Here is a 19,083-nt window from a genome sequence, read left to right on the forward strand (position 1 = left end):
TGCGCCTGGTAATAGAGTGGTTGAATCCTGTAGTAGTGGGAATCACTGCACTGTTTGTTTTCCGTAGGGGCTGCACGTCATAGCCCCTCCAGCAGTATATGAAAATACAGTCTCTGCATATCCTTGTCAACACTGCTTCCACCTTTCAGCTATAGCTGAATCTGTGGAGAGGAATCTGTGCTTATATTTCCTGTTTCTCTAGTGACTCAGGATGTTGCCCAACTCTTCACATGCCTATTGTCCATTTGTGTGTCCTCTGGAGAAATTTCTATTGATATCCTGTGCTCGTATTTTAATTGATTTATCATTTTGTTGTAAGAAAAATTCTAGATATCTGAATGGTAAACTCTATTAAGTAATTTACATATTTTTTCTGTTTTCTTTGTTTATATTTTTGATAGTGTCCTTTAATGCACAGAAGTTTTAAATTTTCTTTTAGGTTTTTATTTACTCTTGTATGTGTTTGTGCTCTAGTATGTGCATGGAGGTCAGAGTCCACCTTTGTGGACTCTCTTCTTTCTGTGAGCTTGGGTTGCCAGGTTTGTTCATTGAGCACAACTTTACGTTGAGCCACCTTGAAAACCTAAAATGCAGGATTTTCTCTATAGTGTCTTTACCTCTTCCAGAATGAACTCTTCTGAGGTGAACTTTTGTATTGTGTTGAGTTTATTAGTATTTATTTTTTAATCTCTCACTTTTGTGTTATATAAAATATTACATAGTTCAAAATCACAACTATATAAGAAATTTATTTTGATCTATCTGCCCTTATGGATAACTTTTTAAATTTATTTCTGATTTATCTCATTGTGTTCCCTCCTTTAAACTAAACAAGTATAATTATATGCCCCTTTATCCCATCCTTCCTCCTTACACAGAAGGTAGCATAGTCTGTTTAGCTTCTTGTTTATCTTATTAAATGTAATACCTGGGATTGTTCTAGTTCCTAGAGATACCTTAGCCTATTTTATAGTTGTCTAATACTCTACTGTATACGTAGTCATCATTTTCTGTTACTGAACTTTTAAATTTAATTTTCATGTTATCAGTATTGGTTGTACAAATTTATAAAATAACAGGTTTCACTGCCATTTTCCTCCTTTATATAATGTACTTTTCTCTGTCTCCTTGACTACCTTCTTGTGTGCTCCCATTCCTTTCCTCTTCCCCAATAGTCTCCATTCTGCTTTGGTGTCTTTCTCTGACCCCAATCTGTAGTTTCCATATGAAAAAAAAAAAAAAAACCAAAACCCCACAAAAGCTGTGTAAAATTTGTCTGACTGGCCTGTTTTGTCTAACATGATGATACCATGCATTTTCTTGCAGACAACATGATTTTTTTCTTTAGTGCTGAATAGTGTCTTTTTGAGACAGGGTCTGCCTGTGTAACTAAGAATGACTTTTAAGTCTCTGATCCTCCTCTTCACTTCGAGAGTGCTTGAATTGTGGGTTTACGCCTGCATGCCTGGTTTCAGGGCCTTGTGCATGGCGGTGCAAGTGAGCTACATCCTTACCTCGAATAGTATTTTTATGTACTGTTGTGGCTAGTGCAGCAGCAAAGGCTAAGAATGTATCTTTTATATGCTGTCTTTGATTTCTTTGGTTACATACCCAGAAGTGGCGTAGTTGGAACATGATTTATTTATTTATTTATTTATTTATTTATTTATTTATTTAGGTGTGTAAGTGTAATCTCAATGCTTATTCCTATAGTGGTTGCGCTAATATACATTCTCACTAACTATGCCTACCCCGTCAGCATTTGTTTTCTCAAAAAAATTTTATTTGTGTGTGTGTGTGTCTCCATGAATTTACGTGCACCACATACATGTGGGTGGCCTTAGAGGCCAGAAGAAGCTATTGGATCCTGTGGAACTGGAGTTATAGGCAATTGTGAGCCACCCAGTGTGGGTGCTAGGAACTGAATTGAGATCTCTGGAAGAATAGCAAGTGCTCTTACCTGCAGAGTCATCTCTACCCCTATTGGTAGTATGTATAACAAGTATTTGGAAGAATTTGTTGATGGAATGGTCTGGGCCTAGTACAGTTTCTAGAGATTGGAGATTTAAACATAGACGTTTGTTTTTTAAAGGGCTATTCAGGTTTTTCATTTTTTACTGTGTAAGTTTAGGAAAGTGTGTGTGTGTGTGTGTGTATATAAATATAAAATATATATTTACACACATTATATCTCATACATAGGATATTATTTCCTGTCTTTTTAAAACCAGTAGTTTGAAGTGGTCTTTAAAAATTGTTATTTATGGGCTGGAGAGATGGCTCAGAGGTTAAGAGCATTGCCTGCTCTTCCGGAGGTCCTGAGTTCAATTCCCAGCAACCACATGGTGGCTCACAACCATCTGTAGTGGGGTATGGTGCCCTCTTCTGGCCTGCAGACATACACACATATTCAGAATATTGTATACATAATAAATAAATAAATATTAAAAAAAATTGTTATTTATAATTTTGTCTTCCTAGGAGTTTATCAGGCAATGAAATTGTCTCAAGGATCAACTTTTAGCTTTGTTGATTTTTCTATTTTGTAAATATGCTCTCTCCATAAGTTTCTGCTTTTAATTTTTCTTTAAGGTTTTTTTCCTCTTGTTTTTAAAGATCATTAATATCTACTTTTTCTTAGGTCTTTTGCATTTTGCTCTTACTGCTTTAGGTAGCTCACATATATAATCTTACTGTGGTCAAAGAACATATAATTGAAAAGTTAGAATTTGATTATTTTATGGGTGAATGTATGGTCTTTTCTTGGCAAATACTTTCTTTTATTCTTTTCTTTTTTTTTTTTGCAGATAAATTTAATTCCTTAGTTTTTGAGTTCAGTATCTCTTCTGCTAGCTCCAGTTGGTTGAATGTTTTGTTAAGTACTTTATGGCCATTTTTTCTGGTACTCTGGTCTATCAACAGATGTGTATCATCAACTTCATTATGTTTATAAAGCTGTAATGTTCACTATGTACAGTTTAGGATTGTTGTAACTTCTGGTCAGTGGACTTCTTTACCATTTTGAAATTTTATTTTACCATCTTTGAAGATGTTCTTGTTTTCATATTGCCTTTATTAGATATTAGTATGTCTTTTGTGATATCCATTTTTAACTTCAGTATCCATTTGAAGTATGTTTCTTATAAATAGCATGTAGTTGTGGTTTTAATTTTCAGTTGACATCTTTTTATTTTAGAGCAGTTATGTCTAAATACTATTGAAATTTATCATTTTCTATTTTACTTTTTATTTTAAAATTTTTTGGTAAAAAAAGACATCACTTGTCTTTAAGCCTCTTTTTTTTTTCAATATTTATTTATTATGTATACAATATTCTGCCTGTATGTTTGCAGGCCAGAAGAGGACACCAGATGTCATTACAGATGGTTGTGAGCCACCATGTGGTTGCCGGGAATTGAACTCAGGACCTTTGGAAGAGCAGGCAATGCTCTTAACCACTGAGCCATCTCTCCAGCCCGCCTCTTTTTTTTTTATTCTTAGAAAGCTAGACTGTGACATTTAACAGTAACCCTGTTTTCTATCCTGCCTCCATTGACAAACACCACTGTGCTTTTCTAAAGTCTTTGAGTTAGACTAACCCAGGTAGCTCATGTAAGCAGTCATATAGTTTTGCCCTGTTTTCACTGGCCTGTTGGACTTGTGTAATATGTTCAAAGAATGCTTGTTGTAGCATTTATTATATTCTCCTCTTTTGTTGTGTGTGTATGATGTGTACTTGTGTATACCTTTCTATGTGTTATGAATGTGGCTATGCACATGCCATGGTGTACTTGCAGAGGTCAGGACAACTTCAGGTGTTGACCCTTGCCTTCCACCTTGTTTGAGACAGTGTCTGTTTGGCGTGAGGTGTTGAATATGGAGGGTCTGAGGAAACGCTGAAGGAAGACCCCAGTCTCAAATAGTATGTAACAGCAAAGAGCGATTATTATACCGGTATATGCGGGGTTTTTCCCCTGTACAAAATGGTGGCGACCCTGAGAGGAGCGTGCAGGCTCCTTTTAAGGACAGCTAGGAGAGATTTAGGAGCAGTTAGGTCATTGCAAAAATGATGGGTTAAGTTACATTAGTATACCTTTAATTGGGTTAAGTGTAGTTTTATCATTTTTGGACATATTTGCACAAGCTTGGTCAAGTTTGGCTGTGACTCAGCAGTGGGCTGCTGGATTTTTCCTTGAGACATTGGTGAGGCTGGCTTAGGCCTTGTGTTTGTTCTCTTTCTCATCCCTGTATTGTGGATAAATAGCCGTTTGTTGGGAGAGACACTTGTTTTGCCTTTCTCAGAGAACTGAAACCTAAATTTAGTTGTGAGAGTGAGAGAGTTTATCCCCTTCACAATACACTAGGCTAGCTGGCCTTTGAGTTTCCAGGGATTCTCCTGTCTTTGTCTCGTTGTAGAAGCCTAGGATTGCAGGTGTGTGTGTGTGTGTGTGTGTGTGTTTGAATTTTATGTGGATTCTAGAAATTCAAACCCAGGTCCTTATGGTTGTATGGCAAATGCTTTTACCAAATTGAGCTACCTTTCCAGCCTTGTCTGGGTTTTGAGACAGGATCTGGGAAGGAGGTCCCCGATCTTCAGGTTTGTTTCACTTTGTGTCTTAGAGTAGCCTGGGATTCATACTTCTGCCTTAGCGTATCGGTGGCATAGATATGCCAGGTCTAGAATTAGTACTCCTTGTTAAGGATAAGCAGTATTTCATTGTATTCTACTGTGTATTAGAAGTTGTTTTATGTGATACTTTTCTCTAAGTGGACACTTGTATTGCCTCCATTTTTGAAAGTTGTGAATAATGCTGCTATAGACACACTTATGGTGTTTACTTTGGGTGCTTTGGGTGCACTATCATAGAGCACATCTGTGTTTGGGGTGTGGAGCTGCCTCATGACTTCTACAGTGACTCTACACTTTACCTTCCCAGCGGCAATTCTCAGTTGCTCCAGTTTTTCTACATCCTCAACAATACTTTCCTGTTTTGTGTTTTAAATGGTGGCCAGCCTGATTTATGAAGTGGCCTCTCACTGTCATTCTGTTTTACCTAGTTTCTTGTTGTTTCTTTACTGTTTCCCCTTTATGCTGACTTTGGATTAATCAAACATAACTTTATTGTTACTTTTGCCTATTAATGTCTTTTAATGGACCATTGAGGTACATTGTTAGTACAGTGTACTGTGTGTACCTTAATACTCAGTGTGCTACAAATCTATACTAGGTTTCTACTATCCGGGTCCAGCATGAATTCATGTACTCACCCTACCTCTTTTCCTTTTCTTTCCCCTCCTCCTCATAAGGATTGATTGAGATTGAATTTCACTATATAGGTTTGGCTGGCCTGAAACTCACAGAGATCTACTTGCCTCTGCCTTCTGAGTGCTGGGATTAAAGATTCAAGGCTCCCATGGCTCCTACCCACATGCTTCCGTACATTTTGATGGTGTGCATTTTGTTCATTGTAATGCTGTATTTAATTGTTGCACATGGCTAGTACTCATCTTGACCCCCACCCCTGTGACCTGCATGACTTCAAGTTGCTCTGGAGTTTCTGCATGTGTGTTGCTGAAGAAAGCTCATTTGTGTTTCTGTTAATGAAGAATGAAAATCTGGTGTGGAATTCTCAGTTAACTGTTGAAAATCTTTCAGATTTTCCTTCATGTTGGAGAATGTCTTTGCTGTGTATGTATTAGTAATGCTAGATTCTTCAGTTATTTTTTTCAGCACTTCAAGATTTTATTTCGTTGTCTTCAGTTTCTGGCATTTTATGCAGACATTAGCTCTAACTTTAAGTTTTGTTGCTCCTTTGAAAGCTTACGCCATCTCTCTGGCCTCTCACCTCCAGCTGTACCCAAACTTTTTTTTCTTGGTTTTCATCACTAACTAGATTGTGTGTCCAGATGTTAAGAAATACTAACTTATGTTTTGCATAGTCTCTGTTTAATGTTGGCTCTGGTAATTTTAGAAACTTCAGTTGTGTGATTTTTCTTTTTAATTGCCTGTTTCTCTCCCTCTCTTCCTCCCCTTTCTGTCTGGTGAAAGAATTTAGGGCCTTGCACTTGCTTGGCAAGTGTTCTGCCACTGAGCTAGAGCCACAGCCATAGCATTTTTATTTAAATTTAATTTTTTTCAAAAGACATTTTCCAGTAAAAAATTTTCTGTCTTTTCTTAACTTTTCCATCTTTTCTTTTAAAATATTTATTTATTTATTATGTATACAATATTCTGTCTGTGTCTATGCCTGCATGCCAGAAGAGGGCACCAGACCCCATTACAGATGGTTGTGAGCCACCATGTGGTTGCTGGGAATTGAACTCAGGACCTTTGGAAGAACAGGCAGTGCTCTTAACCTCTGAACCATCGCTCCATCTTTTCTTGTATCCTCTTTGCCATGTGCATTCTAATTTTAGTACCCTGTTTTATTGACACCAGTGTCCAGATAGTTATCTTTTTGTTTTGTTTCCTTTCTTTTGCCTGCTCTCAGGTCATGTGCTTCTATTTTGTGGCATTGTAGTCATTTTGGGTTAAATGCAGGGTTGGTAGATGTGTCTGAAGATGGTGTCTTCCTTTGGGAGAGGCCTCACCTGCCTTTAGATAGGCAGAGTATGAGGAAGCCAAAGTTAGCCTCCTCCTGGCAGGTGCTGAATGGAGGGCCAAGTGCCTGCTGCAGTGAGTGGTGCTAGTTTTAGTTCCTTTGGGACTTTGTCTGAGAGGACAGCTTGTTTACATTTCTTCGAACCTTCTGAACTCCTTAGTTTTTGTTTCATTTCTACCTCTTCCCAAAGGTTTGGTTAGCTTTTTTTTTTTTTTTTTTTTTTTTCCTTTTTAGCTTCAGGCTTTGACAGGCGTCCTTGAATGGAACTAGCTACTTCTTCACTGGTCTCATTTTATTTGCTTTGTCAGACTCTTGCTTGCTTCTGTCCTCAGCTGTGGTTGTCTGCTCAGGGCCAGCCATAATGCTCTTGTCTAGGCACAGTATTGCCTAAAACCACATCATGGGGATCAGCTCTCATTTCCCAGTTTCCTCTAAATTCCTAGTTTCTCTTCTATTACTTTGACAACTCTTGGCTTCCTTTAAAAGTGTGATTTTTCTTATTTATTTGGTGTTTCCAGTTCTTAGTGAGCTTTGAACTTGTATGACTAACTTAGTTTTCCAATAGTCTGACTGACAGTGGCGTATCTTAAAGTGCAGAATGGAATTTCAGATTGCTTTAATATTGCTTTCGTATTACTAGTACCCCCCTTTACTGTTTGTATTCATTGTTTAAGGAATTGTTTCCTTTGAGTGTACAGGTAGGTATGTTATCCTAATCTGTGTGACAAGTTTCACCACACTGGCTGTCTTAAGTCAGTTGTAAACCACAGCAATGCTTGAAAGGAATTTCTGCAAAAATTGACTGTGAAGTCAGGGCGGTTTTGTGTGTGTGTTGCTTGCTTTCTTGCACATTTACATTGTTACCTGCAGTTTCAGGTGTTTTCTGGTTGTGGAACACTTCACCTCTTCTAATTACTTTGGTTCTCACATCTGAAATGGATCAGTTGGTTTGGGTAGCAGCAGGCATGGGCCTTCTCCATTCTGGGGCTATATATGCTCAAAAGTAGTTCTGTGAGGGCCTGTTGGTTTTTTTTTTTTTTTTTTTTTGTGGAAACAGTAGTTTTCCAGAGAAAGGTATGCAAATGGACATGGGATGATGGATGTTCCCAGTCAAGTAATAGGCATACAAGCTGTCCAGGCAGCCCTCAGATCCAGAAGTACAGCTCAGCCCCTTTGTAGTTATAAAACTTGCAAAACACTGAGAACAGAGTTATCTTAGGCCTGTGAAATGACCACACATTGTTGTAATGGGCTGTGCAATACTAAGGTTTCACTGCACATGTTATATTTACAGGGGGCATTCAGTAACAGATTCTTTTCTTACTTGGAGACAGGGCCTTATGATTGGAAGATTAGTTATAGCTGAGAAAGACCTTGAACTCATTTTCTTTTTCCCCGTGCTGGGATTATAGGTGTGTGTGCCCCCATCATTGGGTTGGGGATTGCATCTTGGGTCCCATTTATGCTAGGCAAGCGTTCTACCAAGTTAAATCTCCGTACTCTAAAACACACTAAGCTCTAAGTGTGAATAAAACCCGTTCCTGAAACTTTTGGCTTGTGGATTTCAATAATCCCAGGAACATGACAGTGCGTTCATTCTTAGAAGTGCTACCGATTGTAAATGTAAACATTCCCACAGTTTCCAGTATGAGAAAGGTGTGTGTTACCAGAGCACTTGGGGTTGTGAGAGATAAGTCATAAAAGGAAAAAGAACCCTAAGCTGTAAGGAAGACAAACAAGGGATCAAGACAGGCACCAGGCAGGAGAGGTGAGGGGAGTGGGTGAGTGCTGGAAGAATATCTCCCAGTCCTGCATTAGAGAGTTGAGGAAAGCTAAAACTTTTAAGTAACATTTTTAAGAAGTGCTGTGGTGTAACAGCATTTAAAAAGTTGGTGGTAGTTTCACTTTGGGTGCATGTCAACTATAAAGTTGTCCAAAGTTGAATTGTTTTTTGTCCCCCATACTGGTTTTACTACAGCAACCCTCAGTCTATTGCTCTTTACTCTATTGCTTACTATATCCTGACTCACTTTTATTTAAAAGATGAGTAATTTTCTGAATTTTTGTTTTTACAAAGTCTTGCTTTGTTAGCCCAGGCTGGCCAAAAAACTTCCATACCCATCTCAGCCTCCTGAGTACTGGGATTGCAGGCTTTGTGTTATCAGCGCAGCAAAGTTGTAGTTGTTACTGATTTTGTTGGAAGTACACTTCCATTATACAGTTCTTTGTTGTAGGGATACATAACTCTCTCCTTAGTTGACAGCCTGCCATTTTAGAAAAGGTTCTTTCATCCTTTAGGATGCGCTCAGGTGACCATGCTTGCCTAGCATCCTCTGGCTCCAGTGCAGTGAGCAGCTTTACAACCTAATGGGAAGATGTGTTTTGAAACTGCAGTCCAGCAAGAGAAGCTGACCTCATGAATTTGGACAGCCTGCAGAGCTGTTTCCCAACTGATCTTGATACAGAAACCTATGAAGGAAGAATCTGAGGTTGCAGGTAGGGCAAGCAGTTTTAGAAGTGAAGCGAAGCCTTCCTGAGAGAATGATCAGAGGTTAGAAGTGCACATAACATTGCGGGTTATCTGCATCAGTCCAGCTTTGCTCTGCCGCTGTGCTGCACTTGGAGATCGAATGGGTTGATGCCCCCTTGTGGTCCGTTATCAAAATAAATAGCATAAACAAATAAGCACAAGAGAGCTCACCGCATGTTAAACCCTCCCTTCTCATTCCTTTATAATGTTTAAAAATCTATTTCTAAGGAGAACAAGCTGTTAGTTTTTTGTCTTTATTTATTTATTTTTTACAGTATACAGTTTTTCAGGCATGATTTTTATCCTTTGTAACAGAACATGTGGGTGCTATGCTGAGGAGGACGTGGAGAAGTGGCAGCAGTAACTGTAGATGCAGCAGCTGTTCCTGCTACCGTTACACTTTTCCAGGTTGGAGGCAGACTTGTCCAAGGCCTTGTGCACTTGGGGTCAGAGAGTTGTGGTTTAGAACGGATTTCATGTGGCCACTTCTGGGATGAGTTATTTCATATCAGAAAGCATGCTTCCTTTCCTTTCAAAGAGATTAAGATCTATGTCATTGAAGTATTTGAATGAATACTTTGTCATATGAAGTCTTAGGTCTGTACCTAAATGTACAGGTGAGTGTATATTCACAGGGTTGTTAATGATAGTTTGTTTAAACAGGGCTTTGTCAGGTAAGGGTCCCTTTTCTTTCCTGTGGCCTTACTGCTATATTACTGTGTTAACATATATTTATAAATGTTTAGTTATTATATTGAATTTCCTAAGTTAATTATTTTAGTAGTACAAGCCAGCTAAGTAACTATTTTTATGAAACATTACAGAGACTTTTTGGCATAATATTTGTAAGCTTGGACACTTATTTTTTTTTTTTTTTTAAAAACAAAGTTGGCATCAGTTTACCTATAGGGACCTTTCTTTTGTGGAGGTCACCAAAGTGGTAAAACACCTTTTGTTGTTTTGCTTATTTTTAGAGACTTGCCTGTAGAATCAGACCCCTGTCTTATTATCATCACTTAATAGTTTAAGAAATTAGATAAATTGGTATTAACTTCACAGAAAAGTCAGATTTTATAACTCAGGTTCATTCAGCTTTCAATCTGGATTCAGCTTTCAATCTGGAGTTTGTCTTTTTTAGAATTTTTTCCCTTGGCAGTTATATTAAAAACATCTCAAAAAATAGCTTTTTGATGATATGTGTGTGTGTACATATATAATTATGCTTTTGGTCACAGGAAACTCGTCAACCACTATTCCATGCATTTCCATATCTGCCTCCTTGGAGATACTTTCCTCTAGTTTCCAGGGTCCTGCTTCTGTTGTCTATGTTTGTCCACTGTGTGTGGTGTTCTGAATGCTGTGTGAAACCCAGGAAGGCTGCATATGTAAAGCAGTATTTTGGTAGTGAGAATGTGGCTTGTACAGTAGTTTTGTTGCTCGTCTGTCTTTGAATATCTGCTTGGGACTATTTTAGGAAAGAAAAGGGGTGGGGAGTGAGGAAGCGTGACTAGAACCAGGCAGAAGAGCTGTGTGGGTGATGGCAAGAACACATGCCATGCTACCAGTGACTTGTTTTTAAACATGAAAGCGTGTGTGCCAAATTTACATATTTACTAATTAAAAAGGCTTCCTGGAAACATTAAGTAGACTATCTTCCATAACCTTTAACACCATTACTAATGGATATAGCCTAGAAAATTTCATCGAAGGTCCTTTAAATAATGTAAATGATTATGAATATGTAACTAGTTAATATGCAGCTACGAAAGGATTATCATGTAGAGGTTAATGAACACTCTGCTCTTACGGTTGCAGGGCTTTTCTTTCTGTGCTTTTGGCTCGCTTCATGCTTGGAAACACTCCTGCTACGACTGGAAACATCCTAACCGTTTTGGGGTCTCATCTTAATGGGGTTCTTAAATAGAAACTTCATAAATTTTCTTTTTGTAAAGATTTGTTTTTTCTTTTTCAATTTATATCTAATTCTGTTTGTCTTTGTCTTTATAATTCCTGCCAAGTCAGAAACAGTGATATGGACTGATGTGACTTTAGTAGACTCTTACAGATGTTAAGTCAGTGCTCTATTATATATTACCACTGTTATTAAGTGTTGCTGTGTGATTGATACTTACTGCAGATCTTCATTCTGTAGGGACTTTTTATGCTGAGTTAATGTGCAGTATGGCCGAGTATCTGATTACAGCATGTATTTTGGGTCGGGATTGCTGCCTTACTATTTAAAATGTCCAAAAGGGAGGACAGGTTTTTTTTTGAATTAAATGTTAGAATAGAGGAATTTAGTGACAACACTAAAAGAAATTGATTTTGGGGGTGTGTGACACATTTTGCATAATCAAGAAATAGGATTGCTCTGAGAACCTGGAACTGAAACTAGGGCATGCTGCTGTCTTCCTCATGTGGCCTCCCTTTTGTGCCTTAGTTTCCCTGTCTTTAAAATGGTGCTCTAGCACTCTAGATTAATATTTGACAGTTTTTATGGATGGGAACTCAAAAATAGGTGATTAGCAGTTTATGAAAATAGTATTAACTTTAAAATTTCTGCTTAACTGTAATTTTTTCTGATTGCATTTTTTCCTGTGATGATTGTTATTTTTGTTTTCTTAGTATTTGAGAATCTACTGAAATATCTTAAAGGGAAGCATAACTTTTATGCGTAATACCATTCTTTTAATATTATAAACAGCTTAAATTGGGTGTCAAGTGCATACCATTTTATCACAATTCAGTGTGGGGGGAATGAGCTGTTCAGAGCATCCCTTTATCCCAAGTATTTCTTCTTGAAAACAGCAGAAAAATGAATTCATTTTTTAATACATCAGACTAAAAATCACGGGTGGAAACATTTGGAGATAGCTGACAAAATCAAATATTTTCACTACTGTCATTTTTTCCTGCTGAAATGTGGCTGTTCCGTTGGTTTCTTGTTGTTTATAATATTTGTGTATTCTAGAAAATATGTAACATTGAAAATGGTCTGTAGATTGTACAAAATGCTAGTTATCTTATATCATATGTCACCTAATAGTTATGAAGCAGGTTTTGTACCAAAGTCTGAATTGGAAAGCTGTAATTTGTTATGCAGTTATCAGCCTGCGTTAGAGGGCTGTGATAAAGTGCATTGCTTAGAAACTAACATACCCATCTTTGTACCTCTGACAAATAAAAATGTCCACTGAGGTGTTAGTAAATCTGTAAAGACACTGCTGTAGTTTTCTGATGCTGATTTTCTGTCTCTATGCCTAGCCCTGTTTTTTTCATGAGTAGTTGTTTGTTTTCATGACAGGTGGTCACTAACTGCCAGGAGAAAATCCAGCATTGGTGAGTGAAAGATGCTTTTATTATAATTCTGAAATACAGAGGGAGTCCCTACTTGTATTTAAATAACGATATGCACTGGGGTATATGTGTGAGTGTGTACATGTGTGTGTTTGTGTGCGTGCTGTGTAGGAGAGAGCTAGAGAGCAGTAATTGAATTGTAGTGATCTCCATTTTGAATGTCTTTGATACTAATTTACATTGTCTTTAACCCCTCTCAGAGTTACACATGTACCAATTTTCTAAAATTTTGTCAGCATGTGTGTTGATTCTACTCCCTCCTTTTTATTTACAAAAATTGAATAATATTAAATCTCATTTTGAAGTAGAAACTGAGACATTTGTTTTTGAACTTAACTTTGTTTTGGGGATATTTCTTAATGTTTGTAGTAGAAAATAATTGGAATCAGTTGTTTAAAAATGATATTGGAAAAAATAATATTGGACACAGATAGATTTTTCTTAAATTTGATAAAGCTAATTAATCTATTTTAGAGCCTGCTTTATTGCTTGTACTTTTTTTTTTTTTTTTTTTTTTTTTTTTTTTTTTTTTTTAGAGAGAGAAAGCATGTCTGTTTTGATGTGCTAATCTATAGTTAATAGGACAATGCCGGGTAAATAATGTGCTTTCTATTCTATTGCTTCTGAGGAAAACGCTCAATTTAATGGTGAATAAAATCTTATATTAGGAGTTGTCATGAGGTATGGCTGTTGATCTTACAGATATCAAATTACAGTCTATCCATGCTGTGTTTACGAAGATTTTACTGAGAGAACAACAGGAGCTGTCTTGATTATTGTCTGCAGGGTTATTGCAAAATCATCGTAACTGCCCCTTTAGTGGTGAGATTAAACCTTCGGTTATACACCATCAAGCATATAATATTTTAAATTTATTTTAAAAGGCTTTTTCTTCATGCCTGAGAGATCTCCAAGGAAATAATTTATAGTTAGTGTATATCAAATGTTTTTGGTTTAAATGCACATAGGCTGCAAGCAATGGATAAGAGTGAAGATCGGTGCAATCTGTACCCATCATCTTATTCAATTTGGACTATTGGCTTGCGGAAACCAATCTAAAACTAATAATACCCACTTTATAAATAAAAATCCAGGACTTCATTAATTTTCAATAAATGCAGTGTTGTAATTGCATCCACTGGTGGTGTAGGTCTGTCAACATTTCCATAATGGACCGTTCACTTTGCACTGTACATTCATTTCAGCTTAAAATGCGAAGTGTGTGCAAGCCCTTGGCTAGAGAAAGCTTTGCTTTCGTAGATTTGGCCAAAGTGATGTATTTATGAGTAACCCTTAGAGGCAATTTCATTCCATGGACATCTTGGTTTTGGTAAGGGGTTCAGAAGTAAGAAGAGGATGCATTCACTCAGAACAGACTCCAGCATGCATGGACCTGGAATTAAGATACTCCTTGGTAAAATCCTTCCTCTGGTGGAGAATTCTGAGGACGATGGACATGTTTTCATCTTGCTGTCTATTCAGTCTTTCCTTCTGTGTTTGGCACAGAATAGTTCATTAATGAATGAGTGAAGGTGGAATTTGTAGTTGTTTCATCTACACGCTTTCATTTACAAATAGCACTGCAGGGTGCAGTGCACGAATGTAGAGAGCAGTGACAGGTGGAGTCCTGACTCCGAGGGCAGAGCAGGCTCCTAGACCCTCCGTCTCAGGTCGGTGTGCTCAAGGCCTCTAACTACAGAAGACTGGCACATTTGCAGTAGTTGAAAGTTTATTATACCTTGTTTATATGTTAAAGATTACAATTCTTTTTCCCTCATTAAATTTTTTTCTGCTCTGAATCACTTCTGATAGGACTTAGGAAACAGTATTTTATTTGCCTATATATAGTATAATGCTGCTAGTATAATGCTGCTGGAATCTAAATGACCAGTGCATTCTGAGCTCATTTAATTTGCTCAGAAATTGAAAAGGGAGTATCCACTTTCTTACCAAAGTCAGGCAGTAGGAATTCAGAGATTGTGGTAATCTTGTGCTGTCATTACCTCTCACACCTTCAGGCAGAGAAGACCTTCCTGCCACTGGCAAGACTGAGCTGATCTTTCCAATTTCCACCCTAAAGACTCAGCCCTAGTAGGACACTAAGCAGAGAAATCAGAGCAAATTTTCTTTTCTTTTTTGACGATTTGCTGGCATATGGAACAAATAGAGGAAGTTCAGAGACTGGAACCATTCTTTTTTTTGTTGTTGGTTTTTCGAGACAGGGTTTCTCTGTAGCTTTGGAGCCTGTCCTGGATCTATTGTAGACCAACCAGCCTGGCCTCGAACTCACAGAGATCTGCCTGCCTCTGCCTCCCAAGTGCTGGGATTAAAGGCATGCACCACCACCGCCCAGCATCTGGAGCCTTCTTAAACATGCTTTAGATACAATTTTTAAAAGCCGATTGCTTTTAATTCTTTGACTCATGGCATTAGCCACTCTAAAGTGCAGTTTAGGTAGCTATGCCCAGATACCACATGGGTATCTGATAATGTAAGAGGAAGAGCAAAGTAAATGACTTTAAAGATGCAACTCTTTGGCTAGTGGTGTTGATGTGTAATTTAAAAGGGTTCTTTTACTTAGAGACAAAAAGAATACAATTTAGGCTTTAAAATACTCTTTTCTAAAATGTTGGACAAAAAGTAAAAATATTTGTAGAAAAATAGAAGTGAAAGTAGCCTGGGCCATTTTAGGACCGACTGAGAAAACTAAATTCCAGGACTCTGATGGACTAAGAAATTAATAGTATTTATTCAGTTAAGAGCAACTAAAAAAGGAAATATTTGAATCTAGAGGATAAGAACCATACAGAATTCTGTTAATACTAATAGTGGTTTTCAGTTTGGCCAAAATTTTTCTTTAAAAATTTTTTTAAATAATACAACTTTTTAGCCATTTAGTTGTGATGCAAGCCTTTAATCCAGCACTTGGGAGGCAGAGGCAGACAGATCTCTTTGAGTTCGAGGCCAGCTTGGTCTACAGAGTGAGTTCCAGAACAACCAGGCCAACACAGGGGAATCCTGTCTTAAAACTAAATGTAAACAAACAAGCCCAAAGCCTTTTTTGTCTATCATTTTTGCTTCACACAGGAAAATAAGATGCCACAGACTTATTTTCTCCTTGAATATGAATGTGAGGTCTACTATTTGGTCCATTTGCAGCTGGTGAGGGTTATTTGCATCTTCTTTTCTTACATTCTTATACAGCATTTGAGTTCTGTCATTTGCAGCCTGGAGCAGTTACACTAAGAACCCGCAGTTTTCTTCCAGGCAGGTATGCTGCCACCTGACTTGCAGGGCCTCTGTGTGTGTTCAGTCTTTCTCTCAAGAACCAAGAGCAGATACTCTGTCTTTTTGGAAAGTTAGCGATGTCGTATAAATAAGGCAAAAGAATAAAAATCTCACTATTCTGTACACATTTGTGAATGTTTTATATCCATGCCATCTTATTTGTTTGTCTGGGTCTTATCTTCCACTATGTCTTTAGACTGGCCTGGAATTTGTGGCAGTCCTCCTACCTCAGCTTCCCAGAGTACTGGAATTCTAGACAAGTCACATGGTATCTTTTTATCAGGCAGAAAGTTGGCTTTCTCAACAATTTTTTTTTTTTTTTTCGAGACAGGGTTTCTCTGAAGCTTTGGAGCCTGTCCTGGAACTAGCTCTTGTAGATCAGGCTGGCCTCGAACAGAGATCCACCTGCCTCTGCCTCCCGAGTTCTGGGATTAAAGGCGTGCGCTACCACCACCCCGCTTCTCAACATATTCTTAGAGCTGTGTGTGCTTCTTTTAAATAAGTTTTGTGATGAAGAGCAGTATAGTCAGCCTGTAGGTGTCCATCACTTAGTGTCAGTAGTTGTCAGCTTGATTAGCATTGGAAGCACAGGCTTGGCATCACAGGATTCAGCTGCCTAAGCTGAAGGGCATCCTAGGCTAAGTACGACTGTTATCAGAGCTTGCTTTGTGTTTGTGGCATTTATCCCAGCATCCTTTCCTTTTATATGACATCGTGGAAGCTGCAAGACCACATTATGATGTTCAGAGGAACTTATAGAGCCAGACAGATTCAGAAGGTGAAAAATGACTATCTTTTTCTAGAACAAAAAATTATGGCCACTTTTAGTATAAGGCAGATGATTCCTATTGGCCTGGTCTCACAAGAAAGACTCATTGCTTTGTGTTGCTTATGGGATTAGATAAAAGTAGTGCCTGTGGATGGGGCATACATAGTTAAATCATTTGCATGGAGGCCTTGTTTATAACCATAGATTGTATGCAATGGAGGTTTAGAAATAGCTTGCTTGTGGGCTGGAGAGAGATTTCTCAGTGGTTAGAGTATATACTGCTCTTTCAGAGGACCCAAGTTGGTTTTCCAGCACCTATACCATGCAGCTGCAACACCTGTAACTCCAGTTCCAGGATATCTAACGCCCTTGGCCTTCTTGGGCACCTGTACTGCATGCACAACCACCATACATATAATTAAAAAGAAAAAAATACCTTATTTTCTTTAAGGCTTATAAGAGGATCTTAGGTAGTGAAGAAATCTAGTATTAAATTACACAGAGCCAACTTAAAATGAAAATACGGTATTTTATTTGTGCATGTGTTTAGTATTGCAAAGAGTAGCTTAAATTTGATGAACGTGAAAACACTTGAGCATATGAGTTTTGAGAGAGAAATTGTAAAACAAATGCTTGATATTTGTTACTTTAAAAAACTGGATACAGATTACTATTTGGGGATACTAGTTTTTGTTATAGTTTATGGTCATAGTATTTAGTTGGAAGTAGAAACACATACGTGAATAGGTAAAATCATAAGCCTTTCTATAAACTCCGCTTTACTATTAGGACAGGGGAAAATGCATACACACATGTATGCTTCTATCTTATGCACACACACGTACATACATACAAATGTAGAGAGCATATCTGTCTGTTGTTGAGGGAAGAATTTGTCCCATAAACACCTTTTTTGTCCCATAAACACCTTTTCCCCCTAGTTTTGGTATCTCAGGGTGGAGTAGGACTTTACTGTGGAACCCAGGCTGCTCCCAGAGTCCCAGTTATCCTCCTGCCTCAGTTTCCCAAGTGCTAAGATTACAAGTATAAACCACCATATCTGGCATCATTGAATATTTCTTCCTAAAAATTCCTATGAATACTTGAAAGTGTTTTCCTACAACCTTCATATGAGAGTATATGAAATTTACTTTATTTTGTGTAGTCTGCATACTTGTAGAAATACTTATTCACAACAGTGCATTGTTCAGTGTTTCTATTTAATAGATTATATTTTTGATCACTGCTTTATATAGAACCTTCTGTTTTTTGCCCCCCCCCCCCATCCCCTTGAGTGAAGCAGAGAGCAGTCACAACATTATCTGGACATTTTACCTGCTTTTGCTTCTGAAGTTGGGCAGTTACCACGGAATGGCTCCTTAGGGATAGTGGGAGGAAGAGGAAGTACAGTGGGTCCAGACCCCTTTCTGTTTTTTTTTTTTTAGGTTCCTTTTTTTTTTTTTTTTGTCATTATCAAACATCAAACACTACCTCCCCTAGATTGGGGGTTATGTTTGAGGATTTTTGTATGTAATGTTTCAGAGCAGATTATTTTATTTTGTGTAAGTGCTTACACTTATGTATGTGCACTTCCTGCTGGTACCTTTGAAGGCCAGAAGAAGGCCTTGGACCTTCTGGACCTGGAGTTCAGGTGGTTTTGGGTCTCCTGACATGGATGCTAGGAACTGAACCTGGATCCTCTGCAAGAGCAGTAAGAGCTCTTAACCACTGAGCCATCTGATCAACTTCCCTATGCTGAATTAGTTTTTAATTTTTCTTCTGACTATAAGGTGAATACATGCTTAGTTATTATAGAAAGTTGTAATAAAATAGTAAAGAAATTTACTTATAGCTGAAACTATTTTTTCCCAGTATTTTAAAAACATTTCACTTCACTTATTTACTTATATATCTGTCCATCCATTCATTCATTCATTTATTCATTTGGTTTTTCGAGACAGGGTTTCTCAGTGTAACAGGCTTGGCTGTCCTGGAACTCGCTCTGTAGACCAGGCTGGCCTTAAACTCACAGAGATCCGCCTGCCTCTGCCTCCTGAGTGCTGAGATTAAAGGCGTGTGCCACCACTGCCCGGCCACATTTTTTTTTTATTACTTTAAGCTTAGTAGTTAGTTATGTGTTTATTTGTGCTGTAGAGGTCAGGTTAGAAATTTTTGTTTTCTTTTTCTTTAATGTTTTCTAATTACAATTTGAAATTATTTTAGTAGTCTCAAAGCTTTTGTGTCATATTTTTGGATGTAAGAAAATTATTTTCTGGGGATAAAAATGGCAGACTTATGTTTAGGAAGATTTTCTCTCTGTCTGAGTTTACAGTATTATTTAAAAATCTCCAGGTGTAGGGCCTGGAGAGATTGGGCCAGCAGGATTGAGAATTTCCTACTCTTGCAGAGTACAAGTTTCATTCCCAACACCCATGTCAAGTTCCAATATCATAAATTTAGCTGAATTTGACAATTTGGGGATTTTTTTTCAAAAATCAGTTCACTTTTGTGTAATTTTAGAACTCCCCTTCTACTTT

The 19,083-nt window shown here is 37.7% G+C and overlaps 1 protein-coding gene across 1 annotated transcript in view; it reads left to right on the top strand.

The window, feature by feature from the left end:
• The window catches only part of Uri1 (URI1 prefoldin like chaperone), a 59,313-nt gene that overhangs the window by 11,543 nt on the left and 28,687 nt on the right, over nucleotides 1-19,083 (top strand). The window contains exon 2 of the mRNA XM_038340254.1: nucleotides 12,437-12,471. Within this exon, the coding sequence (XP_038196182.1) occupies nucleotides 12,437-12,471 (35 nt within the window). The remainder of the gene's footprint in view (nucleotides 1-12,436; nucleotides 12,472-19,083) is intronic.

Source organism: Arvicola amphibius, chromosome 8 (genome assembly GCF_903992535.2).
Source record: "Arvicola amphibius chromosome 8, mArvAmp1.2, whole genome shotgun sequence".
NCBI lineage: Eukaryota > Metazoa > Chordata > Mammalia > Rodentia > Cricetidae > Arvicola > Arvicola amphibius.